An 18,595-nucleotide genomic window follows, 5' to 3' on the forward strand; every position below is an offset into this window, starting at 1 on the left:
ACCTCATACCATAAATAAGTGGATTTATAGTTGTTCAAGGGTTGATGTAAGACTTTATATGAGATTTATAAACCAACTGTTATTGAGGAATACATGTTGAAAGACTAGTTGAGTGGCAGAATGAAGGTTTGCTGGAATAAACCACCAAAGTGCAATTTACTAATTTGAGGCCAGGTTTTATTGGAAAGATGACAAGATAGTTTAAGGTATAGGGACAGGTGTAAGGGGTGCAATGAACAGATAAAGCACATGTCAACTAGTGCTCAGATTAAGGCACTTGAACAGTACAATTCCCTTATCCTTAATGTTTTCCAATGCAATCATTGAGTGCCTAGGCCCATGCTTGGGAGTCACTGTTGCCATTTGTGCCTCATCTGGTTTTCTGCTGACAATTAAATATATGAATTGTAGTCTTTGTATCATTTTAGTCTAGCAAAAACTTTAACCTTGCCATTACAATTTTATTTTTAAAAATTAGACATTCATATGATACTTAGTACACATGTATCAGGGGACAATACAGGCATGTGTAACAAGGTCCGTAACTCCACCTTTAATTTATTGTCGAGTTATGACCCTTAACGGACTTAAAAAAAAATCAGACAAGCATTGGTGTTTGCTTATGGAACTCTTGTTATTCAAATGAGGACTTGATTTTGGTCAAGGTCAAAAACACTGTTACTAAAAATATAAAATTTGCCAGGTAACTTCATTTACCTTTGACCTAAAGTGATGGAACTCGGTATGCAGCAAGCTCATTTGGATGAGTACCTGTTGAATGCATTTGGGGTATGAAGTGTCAAGGTCACTGCAAATTAGAGAAATGATTTCAGCTCATTAACTTAACATAGTGATGATACTTGGTACATAGCAAGCCTACCTGTATGTTATTGTGTTTTATTTAGGGTATGTGGGGTCAAGGTCATTATTACTAAAAATTATGTCAAAGGATGGAATTTGGCATCTACCTTACAATAACATGTGTGAAGTGATGCCCTGGTATGAAGAAACATATCTTGGAACAGTCCTTTGGGTAAGTTACTGTCAAAGTCATTGTTTTTTTCTAAACAACTTCAGTAAAGAATGTGTCACTGGGGATATTTTTCCTATTTCGTATGCGTTTTATTCAAACACAGGTCCCTGATATGGGTTCTAGCTTTATTTTAGTTAAAAACTTTGTTGTTGATATTACACAATGTGTTCCAACAAAACACCCAAAACTTATGTCCATATGGAAAACTTGGTTTCAGTCCCATGAGGAAACTGCTGCTCCAAAGGCAGATGCTCTACTATTGCCACAATAACTCAATTAATTTTCATTCAAATCCAATGATTGAATGTAATAAACAATTAAATAAACAAATCAACATTGGTGAGTTTCAACAGTAATTTTGTCATTATCTTTCTTAAGTACTCGCAGAGCTGTCTTTATAACAGCACAACTTGTCTTGACACAATCTAAATTACAAGACTAGCCTATTTTGAGTGAAAAGAAAATCAGTCGGCGTCAGGAACTAGCTCAAGACCAAGAAACCAATGAACAAGTCAGCCTAAAACGTCTATACAACTCGGGACCACCTTAAAAATATATTATCAATGAAACCTAAAGTGATGATGATGATGATGATGATGATGATGATGATGATCGATGTATTGTTGAAGACGAAAACAACATAAAAATTCGATATACTATGGATGACAACGACTACGGAAGCATTTTATACATACACAATGGCGTCCAAAGCAAAATAATGTCAAATCGCCAACAAAATGACAGGTAAAAGTCAACTACATCTATATGTCAACATGGAAAATGTACTTCTTGTAAACTTAGTTATTCATATTTCGTACTGCATCGCTGATATAGCTCAAAGATGTGTTTTTATGAAATAATCTGAGTTTAATATGTCAACAAACTGAGAATTAAGACCGAATTAGGATCCTAAGACCTAATTAAGATCTTAATTCTAATGCAGTTATTCTTAAAAATCGCATCATCATACCCTTTTATCAATAAGATATTGAACAAGGCAAATTGCCTCTTCGTATGTGTCAGAAGGACCCTGCGTCTGGCATATTTTCTGAACAACGGCAATGTGGTTCACTGCTGTGCTTCTCATTAGTCCATATAAATCTCAGCTTCAGAGTGTTCGACAGTTTTTGTTTTGGTGACCCCAAGTGGCCATACACCACTTTGTGTTTTCCTAGTCAAGATCCTAGGGCTTAGCATAGAATAAAGAAAATACTGTGTTTATCTGTAGGGACCTGGAACTGCCGGGACCGAAATTAGGATATCAGATTTATCATTTATGTCCGAATTAGTATACTCAATGTATCATCTATCGGTGTATACTGTCTATCGACGTTATCCAAAACATGCCAAATAACGATCACGTGAACGGGTACCTGCACTTCGGATTGTTTATATTCATTCGAGAGAACTGTCAGCTACAAACATTTGAAGATCATGTCGTTTTTACGCGTAAGAATTCCCCAGAAATTAAAACATATACCTAGTTACATTTTTTTCTTTATTCTAATTCAACTTTCTAAATGTAAGCCATTGCTATTGTTAGAATCTCGCAAAACCCAGATCAGATTTTCCCCGATTTCATCTATTTATATATGCTTATGACGTTACTGACAGGTGCTTCTTAACAACGTGCATATTCGCGGTCACGTTACCTTCATGTTTGGTATTGTTATCTACTGAAAATGTCATATACACCGATTGATTGTACATACATCACAAAACAAAATGGCTGACACCTATGTCAACAAATAGGTCAGGTGTCGGACATATCCTATAGAAATACTTTTTATGGCCACATAATTTGAAAGATAATTAAATCCTCAACATATATGTTTTAAAAATTAAACATTTATATGAACTTCGATTTAACAGTAAGCAACAGAAGTCTTAGTACACCGATAGATGATACACACAGGCTACAAATGATTTGAAATGGAAAAATCCTGTTAATAAACATATTATAAAAACACAAATGATTTTTAAACTAAGTATGTAATAAACACATATGAAAAAGATTTAAGTGTTTAAAGTAATATGTTAATAATGTTAATAATGAGATATATTTTTTTTTTTTGCATTTAATTTTTAAACTTTTTCATCTATTATTTAATTAAGCCTACTCTACCACAGTGGTCGAAATTAGCACAAGCCCGCAAGCCCTGCACTGGTACAATGTCTTCCGGGCTTGCTCAAGTTCTGAATATTATATAGCGGGGCTTGTTTAAAAATATGATTCCATGCAATAGTATAAGAATTCGGGCTTGTTCATCCAAAAGTCTAATTTCGATGACTGCTACCAACTACATGTTTTTTACATGAGAGATTGCGTCATTGTGATAAGTCGTGGAATGTCGCCACAATGCCTCTTACCGCGACATGCAGGTATTTGTGCCGGCCAGGTACAAAAAGAAGATTGTAAATTGTACTGTAATTGCAGAATGGCTTTCACTCGATTGTGAGGGTAAACAATCTCAACCCCCACACTTGATAATAAGGTTGCTAGAATATTGAGTGTTTCTTAATAAGTTAATTGATACTCAAATGTACCTGCGAAAGGGATTTCATGCCTTTTAATGAGTTTGCACTTATTAAAAATAATATTCAGTTATTGGACATTTTAGTATTATAATTAATTTAAATTAATTACAAATTATAACTTCCATCCCTTCAACACCTATCCTGATATCAAGGCTTTGATGGTCCTGACTCATGATCGATGTTAATAGTTCTGGTTTTTCTGATAATAGGTCTCGGCTTTTCCCATGGCAATGTTTTATTGACAGAAGCTGATCTTAATAAAATGTCATTTATGGGTATCTTTTGTGTATTACTCATGTTATTGTGGAGTATCTGATTGATATTCACCAGGCATTTGGTATGTAACTTCAAATATTAGGCGAAAATTTCAATAATGGTATTCATAGGTTGGCAGAGAGTATTAATTTATGGTAAGAAGTGAAACATTTTAACAGAGAGCATCCAAAGAAATGAAGTCTTGTTTTTATATCATTTCTTAAGTAGCCTAGGTGCCAAATAAGTTTTCAAAACTATGTCATATCTCTTATGCAGTTACCTCCCTTTATAATTGATCAGAGGTGCATTTAAAATGCAAGCGGTTTGAGCGCTCTGTTTCTAACAGCAACTGTGAGTGGTTGCGATTTAACTAGGAAGTTTTGGTTAGTAAATGCTTCCTTGAAAATTTGGTCACACTTCACTCTTCATAATTGCATTACAATATTAAGTTTGGAGTTATTGGCCTAAAATTTCATTCCTTTTGCAACATTATATCAGCTTACAATGCTCCAGTTCGCTCATTTTTGTGGGCAGTCCGCGCAAGCCCCTTTTCTTACTACCCTTCAGTCTTTTATCCCAGTAGTGCCCGCTTTTAGTGCTTTCTTATCACTTTGTTAATTTATTGCAGAAAACCAATCGGTCAGTTAACTTGATATTGCATTTTGTTAATGGCCATCAGACAGTTAAGTTTTATTACTCTTCATTTTGCTAAAAACAAATTATGGCCCCTGATTTTTTGGCACTTAGGCACTATAACTTGTTTTTGACATGCACAGATTTCATCATTAATGTGTGCTATTCAGTTATATTATGTAATCTCATAGACAAAGCGGTGAATAGAAGAGCACGCTGACTTGTGACCGCTCTTGTTAAATTGCCGCTTACAGAAGAGGTTTTGCGCTGTCAATCACTGACATTATCTTAAAGGACATGGCTGTCATTCTATAGCACTGGCAACGTTTTATGCAACGAAAGAATTGAAATGACAAGAATTGAAATGACGTTAAAACTTTTTTTAATCTAATTTTAATTTTCTCTATATTCTGAAACATACCTTTGGATTGTCTTGGCGTCAGATATCAATTTATTATCCTCCGCCTTGAAAAGGCGAGGGGTTATAGTAATGATAGGTGCGCTTCCGTGCGTGCCTGTGTGTGTGCGTCCGTCCGTCCCTCATTCATTTCTTTGCATCTCCTCTTACTTTTCTCAAGCAATTTCTACCAAACTTTCACAGATTGATGATCATAAAGTGAAGCAGGGCATATTGTCGGGCTTTCCCGATTCGACCATTTTTGAAAGAGTTATAGCCCTTTGCTTATTTTACATATAAAATTGGTTTCTTCGCAACTCCTCTTACGTTTTTCATGCGATTATTACCAAACTATCACAGATTGATGATCATAAAGTGAAGCAGCGCATATTGTCGGGCTTTCCTGATTTGACCATTTTTAGCTTGACTATTCGAAGAATATGGAGAGCGATACTACTCACCTAAGCGTCGGGGTCGGCGTCACACCTTGGTTAAGGTTTTGCGTGCAAGCACACATAGGTTAATGTCTCAGCAACTACTTGTGGTATTGCATTGAGACTTGATAAAATGGTACTCAACCATCCAACATAATTAATTAACCAAGTTAGATAATCTATTTTGCATTTAATGCAAATAATAGGCCTTTATTATCCTACTTAGATTATTCTGGTTAAGGTTTTGCGTGCAAGCACAAATAGGTTAATATCTCAGCAACTACTTGAAGTATTTCATTCAGATTTGATACAATGGTACTCAACCATCCAACCTACTTAATTAACCAAGTTAGATAACTCTAGTTTGCATTTAATGCAAATAATTGCCCTTTATTATTCCACTTAGAAATTCTTGTTAAGGTTTTGTGTGCATGCACAAATTATTTTAATATCAAAGCAACTGCTTGATGTATTGCATTGAGACTTGATACAATGGAACTCAACCATCCAACCTACTTAATTAACCATGTAAGATAACTCAAGTTTCATTTAATACAAATAATTGCCCTTTATTATTCGACATAGAAATTCTGGTTAAGGTTTTGCGTGTAAGCACACACCAAACTTTCACAGATTGATTATCATAAAGTGAAGCAGCTCAAATTATCAGGCTTTCCTGATTCAACTATTTTTGAAAGAGTTATTGTCCTTTGCTTATTTTACATTTAAAATTGGTTTCTTCGCAACTCCTCTTACATTTTTCATGCGATTTCTACCAAACTTTCACAGATTGATGATCATAAAGTGAAGCAGGGCATGTTGTCGGGCTTTCCTGATTTGACCTTTTCTGGAAGAGTTATTGCCCTTTGCTTATTTTACTTTTAAAATTGGTTTCTTCACAACTCCTCTTACGTTTTCATGCGATTTCTACCAAACTTTCACAGATTGATGATCATAAAGTGAAGCAGCGCATATTGTCCGGCTTTCGCGATTCGCCCATTTTTGAAAGAGTTATTGCCCTTTGCTTATTTTACATTTAAAATTGGTTTCTTCGCAACTCCTCTTATGTTTTTCATGCGATTTCTACCAAATTTTCACAGATTGATGACTATATAGTTACGCAGGACATATTGTCGGGCTTTCGCGATTCGGCCATTTTTGAATGAGTTATTGCCCTTTTTTGTTTACATTTAAAATTGGTTTCTTCGCAACTCCTCTAACGTTTTTCATGCAATTTCTACCAAACTTTCACAGATTGATGACTATAAAGTGACGCAGAGCATATTGTCGGGCTTTCGTGATTCGACTATTTTTGAAAGAGTTATTGCCCTTTCATTATTTTACATTTAAAATTGGTTTCTTACGTTTATGACTATATAGTGACGCAGCGCATATTGTCAGGCTTTTGCAATTTGACCTTATTTGAAAGAGTTATTTCCCTTTCTTAATTTTACGCATTTCTTATGTTCCTGAGAAACAACCCTTACCATTGATTGGCTTTCGTTTCAAAAAATGCCCCAATGAGGCGGGGGATATAGCTGTCTGTGACCACTCTTGTTTTAAGTAAGAAAAAACATTTGTTTTAATGAGGAATCTTGGTTGTATAAGACCATCAATTCAAAAAGTTTGTGTAATGAATGTTTTTTTTATTCATATTGAACATTTATTATGGTAGTTTATCTCTTGTTTCATGAATGTTTCAAGTTTTTAAATATTTTATAAATTTGCAAAACTGCAAAACTCATTGTGTCCTGTGTGATCTTTAGAAAACTGATGCCTAAGATATATGCGCAGTGGCAACAACCCCTTAAAATGTTCTAGGAAACAAATGATGTTTGGTTTTTAAGTACCAGGTACCTTGTCAGGTGAAAATGTTGGTGTAATGATGCTCAGAATTTCCAGCTAGACTAGAAGTCTATACGTTATATCACTATACATGACTGAGTGAAGAGCATCAGCAGATGATGTCAGACTGTGTCAATAAACAATCTGTACATTTGTAGGTGCCTTCACAACTTGTCGTATGACTTAAATCAAATGAATGAACTGTCTCAACAAGACCTGTTCAATTTTGCAGATTTTCTATGCACAGTGATTTTTGCTTACCGCGGACATTATCTGTTTTTCACTATACCCATGATTTCATGAGCCGCATTCTTTTCTTTAATTTGGCCCGTGTCCCCCCGTGTTGAGTAATCGTTTTCACGACCTTGCAAAATGTCAATTAACGGTAAATTAAGGTAGCTGTTTTCTGAATGCCATATACTTGACTTACCCAGTATCCAGTACAATTTTACTTCACAATATGATAGGCATAAACATTGATAAATACATACACCCAAAACAGATTATTTTACTACTTAAAGAGTTTGGAAAATTCACAATTTGAAGTGACTGCAGTCAAACATGCATCTCAAAGTAAACAGGACTAAGTTTAAGGCTTTCTGGTCTCGTTAACTGTGGAAAATTCCCCAAAAGGTCACTAGCCACTTTTAACCACCATTAATTAATAATAGTGTATAATTATATGATATCAAATTAATATCATATAATTATCCACTACATTGTATTGATCACGCGCGTGGTTTGGATTGGTGTAAAATGTTCACTGTATAATGATAGAATACAAAGGCAATATATACGGATTCAATATTTATTATTAACAAGACAATATTCATTTGGCAATTAAATACACAAATTGAGATCAATTGCTAGAAAGAACTTCTAATATGCATATTAGGATTAAAACGAATATTTTTTCAACAAATAATAATATTTCGCTTATCTCATCAGACGCGGAGTTCCACCTCAGGCTCATAAAATCAAAAATATTACGTGGTAGTGGCATACCACTTTGTTGGCTAGTTCCAAAATATCTCCACGATTTACCGGGATGAATTAAACTCTCGCTCGGCAGCAATGTGAATTGTACAAAATAACTCAAATATTCACGTCCACACTGTATTTCCTAAACCATGAGGATTTTCATGAAACTTGGGTAAAATATTTTCCACATCAAGAGGATGTGCAGAACTGTCATGTCAGTCACATTTGGGCAAGGTCTAAGTTCAAGTCAAAGTCAATCTCCGCTTATAATTAATGACTTAAGAATGCTCAGTTCAGACAACCTCAAACTTTTTACAGTAGATGAACCCTATTTATTTTGAGGGCTGTCGGTCAAAGGTCAAGGTTGTGGTGACTTTGAGCTGAAAAAACTGTTTTCATTCAATAACTGAAGAACACTTAGTCCCAGGGACCTCAAACCTGGTAGACAGGTTGGTCATGACCAGCAGATAAACTCTAATAATATTAAGGTCAGTGGGTCAAAGGTTAAGGTCAATAACTAATAAACAATTTGGTCTAGGAATCTCATACTTTGGCAGCTTAAGCACTACCAGCACATGACCCGTATTGATAGTTGATACCAGGATTTTAATAAACAGTAAATATGATGAAGCCATTCACCTGCATCATTCACTTAAAATTTATCCAGTCTAGATATAAAAAAAATATTGTCTTTAAAAAAATATTCACAACTTTCCTCTCTTGTCTAGGTATTGATTAAAAAATTAAATCCTGTTAAACATCAACTCCACCTTGCAGTGACATACCATCTTTGTGTTCATACTTCTCTCTTTACAAATGTTAGCAATCAATATTTGCTAAATGCATGGGAAGGTCACCATAAAAATATGTTATATAATATACTATAGGCTATCTGTCCATATAGACCCAAATAATAATGGCAATTGTCCATGGCCTTTTGGGGGCATTTGTCACATTCCTGATACAGATTTAGTTTGGTATGTTTAGATGCATAGCCTAAATTATGTTCCAATCATGACCCTTACATGTGCCCAGCTCTGGAGGCTAAATGTGTCAAAGTAGAATGACACTGTAATGATGGGAAACAAAAGAATCTTCTTGTTGAGCACTGACCATGCTCTGTATGGAATCTGCTACCCTACTAAGTTTTTGATGTTCCTGCCATTCACATGATGCCAATGGTAGTATGTTAGTATTTCATTATTGTGTAGAAAGCCAGTCCTTTGACATAAGTATCTGTTCTCGAGGTCACAAATGAACCCGTGAGGTGCAGTTGACAATGTATATTAGTGTATTTGACAACCCATTGTTTCTGCAGTCCACTATTGATTCAGCAGTGATACACACATCTTAAATGGCTATGTTAGGAAAGATAAAAATAGATAGTTCTTAGAAATCATGAAGTTATATTTTAATATGTTTTTCTGAGATGCTTTGTTTATTTCATTATGATGAGTGAATGTTTCAATGTGAAAACATAATTTACTGTATCATAACTGAAAACACAATAGTGGGGTTTTAATAGTTTTCTCAGGTCTTGAATGTTATCTAAATTGTAAGGAAAAACAGTTATAATGAATGGTGGAAAATCTGCACTTGCATGGAATGATCTGATGTATTGGAAGCACGGAATGATGGCAAGGTCAGTTCATTGAATCAATATGTTTCACAGTGGTTAGAGTATGGCCAGAGAAGGCTTCTGCTAGTTATTAAGATGAAATTCGTTGTTATTGTTGTACATGTGCTTAACGCATTCTCAAATAATGCTTGCTATTTCTGTTTAAAGTTCTATTCTTTGTTCCAGGGCGCCAGGGGGCCCACCTCATGACGCTGCCTCACCCTACAAAAGGGCACGACCCCCAAGCCCTCCCCAGACCTCGATGCTGCAGCGTCAGAGCGCAGCCTACTACCAGGACCCACGGTATGGGATGACGGTGGCAGCAGTTGCAGGAGGGTTTTCTAACATCTACAGGGATCCATTTCAGCCGGTATGTATTAATTTTATGAAAAAAAAATATGCTATAGTTTGTATTATCACATCTGCAAAGCTTGCTGTTCTGGGATAGGGGGAAGGCAAGAATCCTTGGAGTGATTTCATACCTAAGAGAGGGGGGTGGGGAACAGTTTCTTAAAGAATTCATGGAGTGCTTTCATACCTAAGAGCAGATGAGTGGGGAGGTTGGAGCAATCCTTGAGGTGATGTTATACCTAAGAGGGGGTGAGTGGGGAGGTTGGGGCAGTTTCTTCAAGAATTCTTGGAGTGATTTCATACCTAAGTGGGGGAGGGTTGGGAGCAGTTTCTCCAAAAATCCTTGGAGTGATTTCATACCTAAGTGGGGTAGGGTGGGGAGCAGTTTCTTCAAGAATTCTTGGAGTGATTTCATACCTAAGAGAGAGGGTGAGGGGAGCAGTTTCTTCAAGAATCCTTGGAGTGATTTCATACCTAAGAGCAGGGTGGGAAGGGAGCAGTTTATTCAAGAATCCTTGGAATTATTTCATACTTTAAAGAGGGGGGAGTGGGAAGGGAGCAGTTTCTTCAAGAATTCTTGGGAGTTATTTCATACCTGAAAGCGGGGTGGGGAGGGAGCAGTTTCTTTAAGAATCCTTGGAGTGATTTCATACCTAAGAGAGAGAGGGGGGGGGGGGGGTGGAGCAGTTTCTTTAAAAATCCTTGGAGTGTTTTCATACCTAAGAGGGGGAGGGTGGGGAGCAGTTTCTTCAAGAATCCTTGGAGTGATTTCATACCTGAGAGAGTGGGGGGGGGGGAGAGTGGAGCAGTTTCTTTAAAAATCCTTGGAGTGTTTTCATACCTAAGAGGGGGAGGGAGGGGAGCAATTTCTCAAAAATCCTTGGAGTTCCTTTAAGAATCCTTGGAGTGATTTCATACCTAAGAGAGGGGGGGGGGGCAGTTTCTTCAAGAACCCTTGGCGTGATTTCATACCTTAGAGGGAGAGGGTGGGGAGCAGTTTCTTTAAGAATTCTAGGAGTGATTTCATACCTTAGAGGGGGAGGGTGGGGAGCAGTTTCTTCAAGAATCCTTGGAGTTATTTCATACCTAAGAGGGGGAGGGTGGGGAGCAGTTTCTTCAAGAATCCTTGGAGTGATTTCATACCTAAGAGCAGGGTGGGAAGGGAGTAGTTTATTCAAGAATCCTTGGAATTATTTCATACTTTAAAGAGGGGGGAGTGGGAAGGGAGCAGTTTCTTCAAGATTTCTTGGGAGTTATTTCATACCTGAAAGCGGGGTGGGGAGGGAGCAGTTTCTTTAAGAATCCTTGGAGTGATTTCATACCTAAGAGAGGGGGGGGGGGGGGAGTGGAGCAGTTTCTTTAAAAATCCTTGGAGTGTTTTCATACCTGAGAGGGGGAGGGTGGGGAGCAGTTTCTTCAAGAATCCTTGGAGTGATTTCATACCTGAGAGAGTGGGGGGGGGGAGAGTGGAGCAGTTTCTTTAAAAATCCTTGGAGTGTTTTCATACCTAAGAGGGGGAGGGAGGGGAGCAATTTCTCAAAAATCCTTGGAGTTCCTTTAAGAATCCTTGGAGTGATTTCATACCTAAGAGAGGGGGGGGGGCAGTTTCTTCAAGAACCCTTGGAGTGATTTCATACCTTAGAGGGAGAGGGTGGGGAGCAGTTTCTTTAAGAATTCTAGGAGTGATTTCATACCTTAGAGGGGGAGGGTGGGGAGCAGTTTCTTCAAGAATTCTAGGAGTGATTTCATACCTAAGTGGGGGAGGGTGGGGAGCAATTTCTCAAAAATCCTTGGAGTTCCTTTAAGAATCCTTGGAGTTATTTCATACCTAAGAGGGGGAGGGTGGGGAGCAGTTTCATCAAGAATCCTTGGAGTGATTTCATACCTAAGTGGGGGAGGGTTGGGAGCAGTTTCTTCAAGAATCCTTGGAGTGATTTCATACCTAAGTGGGGGAGGGTGGGGAGCAGTTTCATCAAGAATCCTTGGAGTGATTTCATACCTAAGAGGGGGAGGGTTGGGAGCAGTTTCATCAAGAATCCTTGGAGTTATTTCATACCTAAGAGGGGGAGGGTGGGGAGCAGTTTCTTCAAGAATCCTTGGAGTTATTTCATACCTAAGAGGGGGAGGGTGGGGAGCAGTTTCTTCAAGAATCCTTGGAGTGATTTCATACCGAAGAGAGGGGTTGGGGAGCAGTTTCTTCAAGAATCCTTGGAGTGATTTCATACCTAAGAGAGGGGTTGGGGAGCAGTTTCTTCAAGAATCCTTGGAGTGATTTCAGACAATGCGAATGTCCGTCGGACAGTCGGACATGTCCGGTATATTTCCAGTTTGACCGACGAAACTTTTGTTTTGGTCGGTCACAATGTCCGGTGAAAAATTACAGTTAGCTGCTCAGCACCGTTTAATTTTCGGAAAATTTACTTTCAGTGTCTAAATAAATGTTCAGAGTTATTTTTAACTATTATATCATGATTATTCAGCGTGTTAATCCGTGTATCACTATTTGTAAACCCCGTTTCGACATGTTTCCGTAAAAGCCGATAAAACGCGTAAGGTTCCGATCTCAGCTCGTACCATAATACTTTTATTTTACGGAAATGTTCGGAAATTACAAAATGTATTTATTTTCGGCGAAGTGGTTCCCGGCAATCGTGTTAATTTAAATATGATGATTAATATACCGAGCTGACTTTCTTTCCGCTCTGTTTAACATTGCCAATAACAAGAAATCTACTTTCGTTTTTGCATAAATGTTGTGCCTGCGTTTGACTTGTAGTACAATTCGTTACATTTTATAACTGTACTGTATCTTTAAGTTAAAGATGAATTAAAAGAGTAAGATCTAGCTGTTCCATGGGCAGGCGAACCAGATATTCAGATATGAGTTTTTTTGGGAGGCAAGGGAAGAAAAAAATTATGACATAAGATTCGAATATTGATTTTTTTTACATGATGTTTAGCTTTTTTTGTAATTTATTATAGTACTGTAGGACAAATCTAACCAAAAAAGATCTAAACCTGTTATAATGGGGAATTAAAAAACTTATTTAAAAAAGAGGCTTAAAATCAAGGTTTAGGCTGATGTAACCGAATACTGTTTGTAACATTGCGACAGGTAAAAATTTGTTGCGACAGGTAAACTTTAAGTGTTTACCTGTCGCAATGTCCTGTGAAGGAGAAAAGGTTTTCGCGTTGTCTGGTGATTTTATACCTTATAGAGGGTGAGTAGGGAGGGGGGAGGGAGCAGAATCCAAAATACGTTATATGAGTTATGGCTCCTGATTGACTAAGGATAGTTTTAGGGCATATTGTGTCCAGTTAAAGTTTAAAGGGACTTGCTTGTGTTTTGGCACAAACATTTTTTTACCTGGCAATGCATCTGAAAAGACTTATAACAATTTTTTTAGTGGGCAGCAAACCCACCCTGGTACAGTCAAGTAAACATTAGAAAACTGTCAACAAAACCACATGCCCACAAGGATTCATACAGAAACGTAAAGATAACTTATCTTTAAGCTTTTTATTTAAATTTGTGTCTAATGCTATTCAAAATCGTGGACTATAAAGACAATATTTGAGCATAAATCAACATTTGTTCCAGCCGTCAGTATCTTAGTTTCAACACTCATATTGAGTTGCCCTAAAAAAATTGTCAATGCAATCTACAAAAACATGAGTGAGTCCCTTTAAAGTTCGGATTTTTTACAACTTCTACCCTTCCTTTAATTGACATCATACTTCACACAATTGTTGACATCATACAATTAGGCAACATAGCTCCATGTGTGTCCATATGTGTGTGCGTGTTCGTCCGTCCTATTTTGGCTTGTCCGAATTATTGGACAACTTGGAAAATCTTCTCTTCAGAAGCGATTGAACTTATTTTAAAATAGTTTAAAAACCACATATCAAATACCTTCACCCCATTGTGATTCATAGCCTCCATGGGCAGTTCTACTAATCACTATATGTCTATAAGGCCACACCAAATTAATGTTTAGTTCCTCGGATTTTTGCCCCAAAAATTGGAGCGAGCGAGCGAAAAAAATTTTTTTGTCAGTTTTCATTTAAACCGAAGCGAGCGAAGAGCGAAAAATATATTTTTCCTTATATTCAATATAAATAAGAAGGATTGTTCAAAATAATTGCCCTTAAACCCATTTTAATGCCATCTTGAACTGAACCTCTAATGGACATGGGGAAAATGTCGGAATACACACTATTTATTCATCCGTGTTTAGTACAAACATTATATGGATAAATCTAATTTCTTATATAATTAAAACGTACTTTAATATGACGATCATTCATAATAATAAATAACCCTGCTTTTAGTAAAAAGTTTGAAACAACTTATATACATCTACCTGAATCAGTTTAACATCATATGCAACTGTATTTAGACATAACTTTGATTTTGTATTTGTAAAAAATGATCACTTACACAGGCATCATCAAACATCAGACTCCATTTAACATAGACTGAATTTTGTTTTTATTATCACAGGAAATGCAATGACATGTGCTTATTAAAACAAAAAGAAGGATATTTTTTAGAGTACTTTTTTTGGTAATTTAGATGTTTTTATGCACCAGCCAATTGTATATGCCCCCTCCCCCCGCCCCCTAAGTCTGGAATAGCGGGGACTTTGACTTCCGGTCTCTCAAAACCCGGGTAAAATACCCGACCTGCAAGGACACACTGCTGGTAAAATCCCTGCTAAATGGCCCCGCAACCCCGAATACCTATGTGAGGCCCATTCCTGACTATTTTCAATATGAAGACAAAACCACATTCACTAGGCACTGCGGGGCCACCTGTAAGGTAAAAACACAGCCCATTGCCTCTGCTGTCCCTGGTATACCCCTGGAACAAGGGCGAGGGGTGGGCGGGGCAGTGGTTACAATTGACTAGTGCATTACAATCCCGGATTATGCTGCAAATAAAAACAAAATATAAGGTGATAAACTTACGCTTACTTAAATGTTGAGTTATATCCAGACCAGTGTTTATATCGCTATTTGTGAAAAGATACTTGTTCAAAACTGTTGTTATGTCAGAATTTGATCAAAAATGAGCTTGATACATCAATTTGGACCAAACAATGACTCATGTTCCATATCATCTTCAGCATCTTCGTAACGAGGTAAAATTTTGGTCCCTTGTATTATGACTTGAATAAAATAGTACTAAGTTGATCATTCCCATTTCCATTCAAAACGAGTCACTAATTACGCAATATAATCGCTACAAGTCTCAGATACACATGCTTTATTGCATAATGATTTCTTTAAATAATGATCCTTTAGTGCATGAGATGATCAACAATGACTTCAAGCATGCTCAAAACATATTTATTGTCAAAAATAAGATTTAATTTCCAAACTTCGAGCCACATTGTTTATACCGGAAGCCGCCATTTTGATGGAATTTATTGAAACCCATGCTAAACCGATCGTTACAAAAACACAAAAACTAGCGTAGAAAAATTATAGTTGATTATTTTTAGCCTTTTAATAAATTATTACCTGAAAAAAATCTGCTTGGCGATCAAAATGGAGGTTCGGGCGCACAAAAAAAAAAATTTTTTTTTTTTTACATTTTCAAAAAAATAGGAGCAGTAAATCTGAGGAACGAAATATCAATTTGGTGTGGCCTAATCTACTGTTCAGAAATCATTGGCGCAATTTCAAAATATTATCACAGAAATGTTTCTTAGGTTTACCCTTTATTTTTATTTTTTTTTAATTCATTTATTTATTTTAAATTATTTTATTGTTTTACAGTCATTGTAGATATCAACTTCAAACTTAACAATACCCATGTGCTGTTTTGTGAGTTATAGATCTCCAAATTAAATATTGTAAGAGTAATGGCCCTTTGTAACTTTTTAAATAAATACATATTTTTTGGGATAAAGTGTGGTAGGGATCCTCTTATTATGCCCCCCTTCGAAGAAGAGGGGTATATTGCTTTGCACAGGCATGTCGGTATGTCGGTCGGTCGGTCCGTCGGTAGACCAAAGCTTGTTCGAGTGATAACTCAACAATTCCTGGACGTATGGTCATCAAACTTCACATGAAGGTTGGGCCTGACCAGTAGATGACCCCTATTGATTTAAGGGCTCATCGGGTCAAAGGTCAAGGTCACAGTGACCTTTAATGGTAAAATAATTTTAAAGCTTGTCCATGTGATAACTCAACAATGCCTAGACCTATGGTCATCAAAGTTGATATGGGAGTTGGGCCTGACCATTAGATGACCCCTATTGTTTTGGGGGTCATTGGGCCAAAGGTCAAGGTCACAGGGACCTGGAATGGTAAAAGGTTGTCCGAGTGATAACTCGACAATGCCTGCTCCCATGGCCCTCAAACTTGACATGGAGGTTGGGCCTGACCAGTAGCTGACCCTTATTGTTTTTGGGGCTCATCGGGTCAAAGGTCAAGGTCACAGTGACCTTGAATGGTAAAAGGTTGTCCGAGTGATGACTCGACAATGCCTGCACCCATGGCCCTCATAATTGAATTGGAGGTTGGGCCTGATCAGTAGATGACCCCTATTGTTTTGGGGGGTCATCGGGCCAAAGGTCAAGGTCACAGTGACTTTGAACTGGTAGAAATTTGTCAGAGTAATAACTCGACAATGCCTGCACCCATGGCATTCAAACTTGACTCGGAGGTTGGGCCTGACCAGTAGATGACCCTTATTGTTTTGGGGGCTCATCGGGTCAAAGGTCACAGTGACCTTGAATGGTCAAAGGTTGTCCGAGTGATAACTCGACAATGCCTGCACCTATGGCCCACAAACATGACTTGGAGGTTGGGCCTGACCAGTAGATGACCCCTATTGATCTTAGGGGTCAAGGTCACAGTAACCTTGAAAGCAAACTTGACAATTCCTGGACCTATTGTCATCAAACTTGACATGAAGGTTCGGCCTGACCAGTAGATGACCCCCCTTGACCACCACAGTAACTTAAAACACAAAAAAGTTAACAATCTTCTCCCAGTGATATCTCAACAATGCCTGAACCTATGATCATCAAACTTGACATGGAAGTTGGGCCTAACCAGGAGATGACACTTATTGATTTTAGGAGTGATTGGGTCAAAGGTCAAGTTCACAGTGACCTTGAATGTGAAAATGTTTCAAGTGATAATTCGACAATGCCTGCACCCATGGTCCTCAAACTTGACTTGGTGATGTGTCTGACCTGTAGATGACCCCTTATGATTTTAGGGGTCATCGGGTCAAATGTCAAGGTTACAGTGACCTTGAACGAAAAAAGCTTGTCTGTGTGATAACTTGTCAATGCCTGCACCCATGGCCCTCAAACTTGACATTTAGATTTTTGTTGACCAGTTGATGACGCCTTTGGATTTTGAGGTCAAAGGTCATGGTCATAACACACTCTATCCTCAAACTTTGAATGGTCATTATCTTAAAACTGCCTCAACGGCATCCAATGTCAGTGACAAATCAGCTGTCATTTCGGTCCATGCATAGTTCATTCAATTGTCCATATAATCCTGACAACATGGCGCTCAGGGGGGGGGGGGGGGGGGGCATAATGTTTGACAAACATCTCTTGTTTGATAATGGTTTCCTCTTTTTTATGCCCCCTTTTGAAAAAAGTGGGGTATATTGTTTTGCACATGTCGGTCGGTCGGTCGGTCGGTCGGTCTGTCTGTCGGTCGGTCGGTCGGTCGGTCGGTAGGAATACCAAATGGTTTCCGATCAATAACTTGAGAACGCTTTGACCGAGGGACCTCATACTTGGTATGTGTATTGGTCATCACCAGCAGATGAACCCTATTGATTTTGAGGTCAGTGGGTCAAAGGTCAAGGTCAGTGTGACCTTTACATGAAAAACGGTTTCCGATCAATAACTTGAGAACGCTTTGACCCAGGGACCTCATACTTGGTAGGTGTATTGGTCATGACCAGCAGATGAACCCTATTGATTTTGAGGTCAGTGGGTCAAAGGTCAAGGTCAGTGTGACCTTAACATGAAAAACGGTTTCCGATCAATAACTTGAGAACGCTTTGACCCAGGGACCTCATACTAGGTAGGCTTATTGGTCATGACCAGCAGATGAACCCTATTGATTTTGAGGTCAGTGGGTCAAAGGTCAAGGTCAGTGTGACCTTTACATGAAAAACGGTTTCCGATCAATAACTTGAGAACGCTTTGACCCAGGGACCTCATACTTGGTAGGTGTATTGGTCATGACCAGCAGATGAACCCTATTGATTTTGAGGTCAGTGGGTCAAAGGTCAAGGTCAGTGTGACCTTAACATGAAAAACGGTTTCCGATCAATAACTTGAGAACGCTTTGACCCAGGGACCTCATACTAGGTAGGCTTATTGGTCATGACCAGCAGATGAACCCTATTGATTTTGAGGTCAGTGGGTCAAAGGTCAAGGTCAGTGTGACTGTAAGCTGAAAAAAGGTTTTCTGATTGTCCATATTTTTTTAATGCATGCACAGATGATTGGGATTGATGT

The 18,595-nt window shown here is 37.9% G+C and overlaps 1 protein-coding gene across 6 annotated transcripts in view; it reads left to right on the forward strand.

Annotated features, from left to right (window-relative positions):
- Positions 1 to 1,713: 1,713 nt before the first annotated feature.
- The window catches only part of LOC128230547 (trithorax group protein osa-like), a 60,557-nt gene continuing 43,675 nt past the window's right edge, over positions 1,714 to 18,595 (forward strand). For all 6 annotated transcript variants that reach the window (XM_052942922.1, XM_052942924.1, XM_052942926.1 and 3 more), the window contains exons 1-2: positions 1,714 to 1,777; positions 9,921 to 10,104. In XM_052942922.1, coding sequence (XP_052798882.1) covers positions 1,752 to 1,777; positions 9,921 to 10,104 — 210 coding nt within the window. In that variant the 5' untranslated portion in view covers positions 1,714 to 1,751. The remainder of the gene's footprint in view (positions 1,778 to 9,920; positions 10,105 to 18,595) is intronic.

Source organism: Mya arenaria, chromosome 4 (assembly GCF_026914265.1).
Source record: "Mya arenaria isolate MELC-2E11 chromosome 4, ASM2691426v1".
In the NCBI taxonomy this organism is placed as follows: domain Eukaryota; kingdom Metazoa; phylum Mollusca; class Bivalvia; order Myida; family Myidae; genus Mya; species Mya arenaria.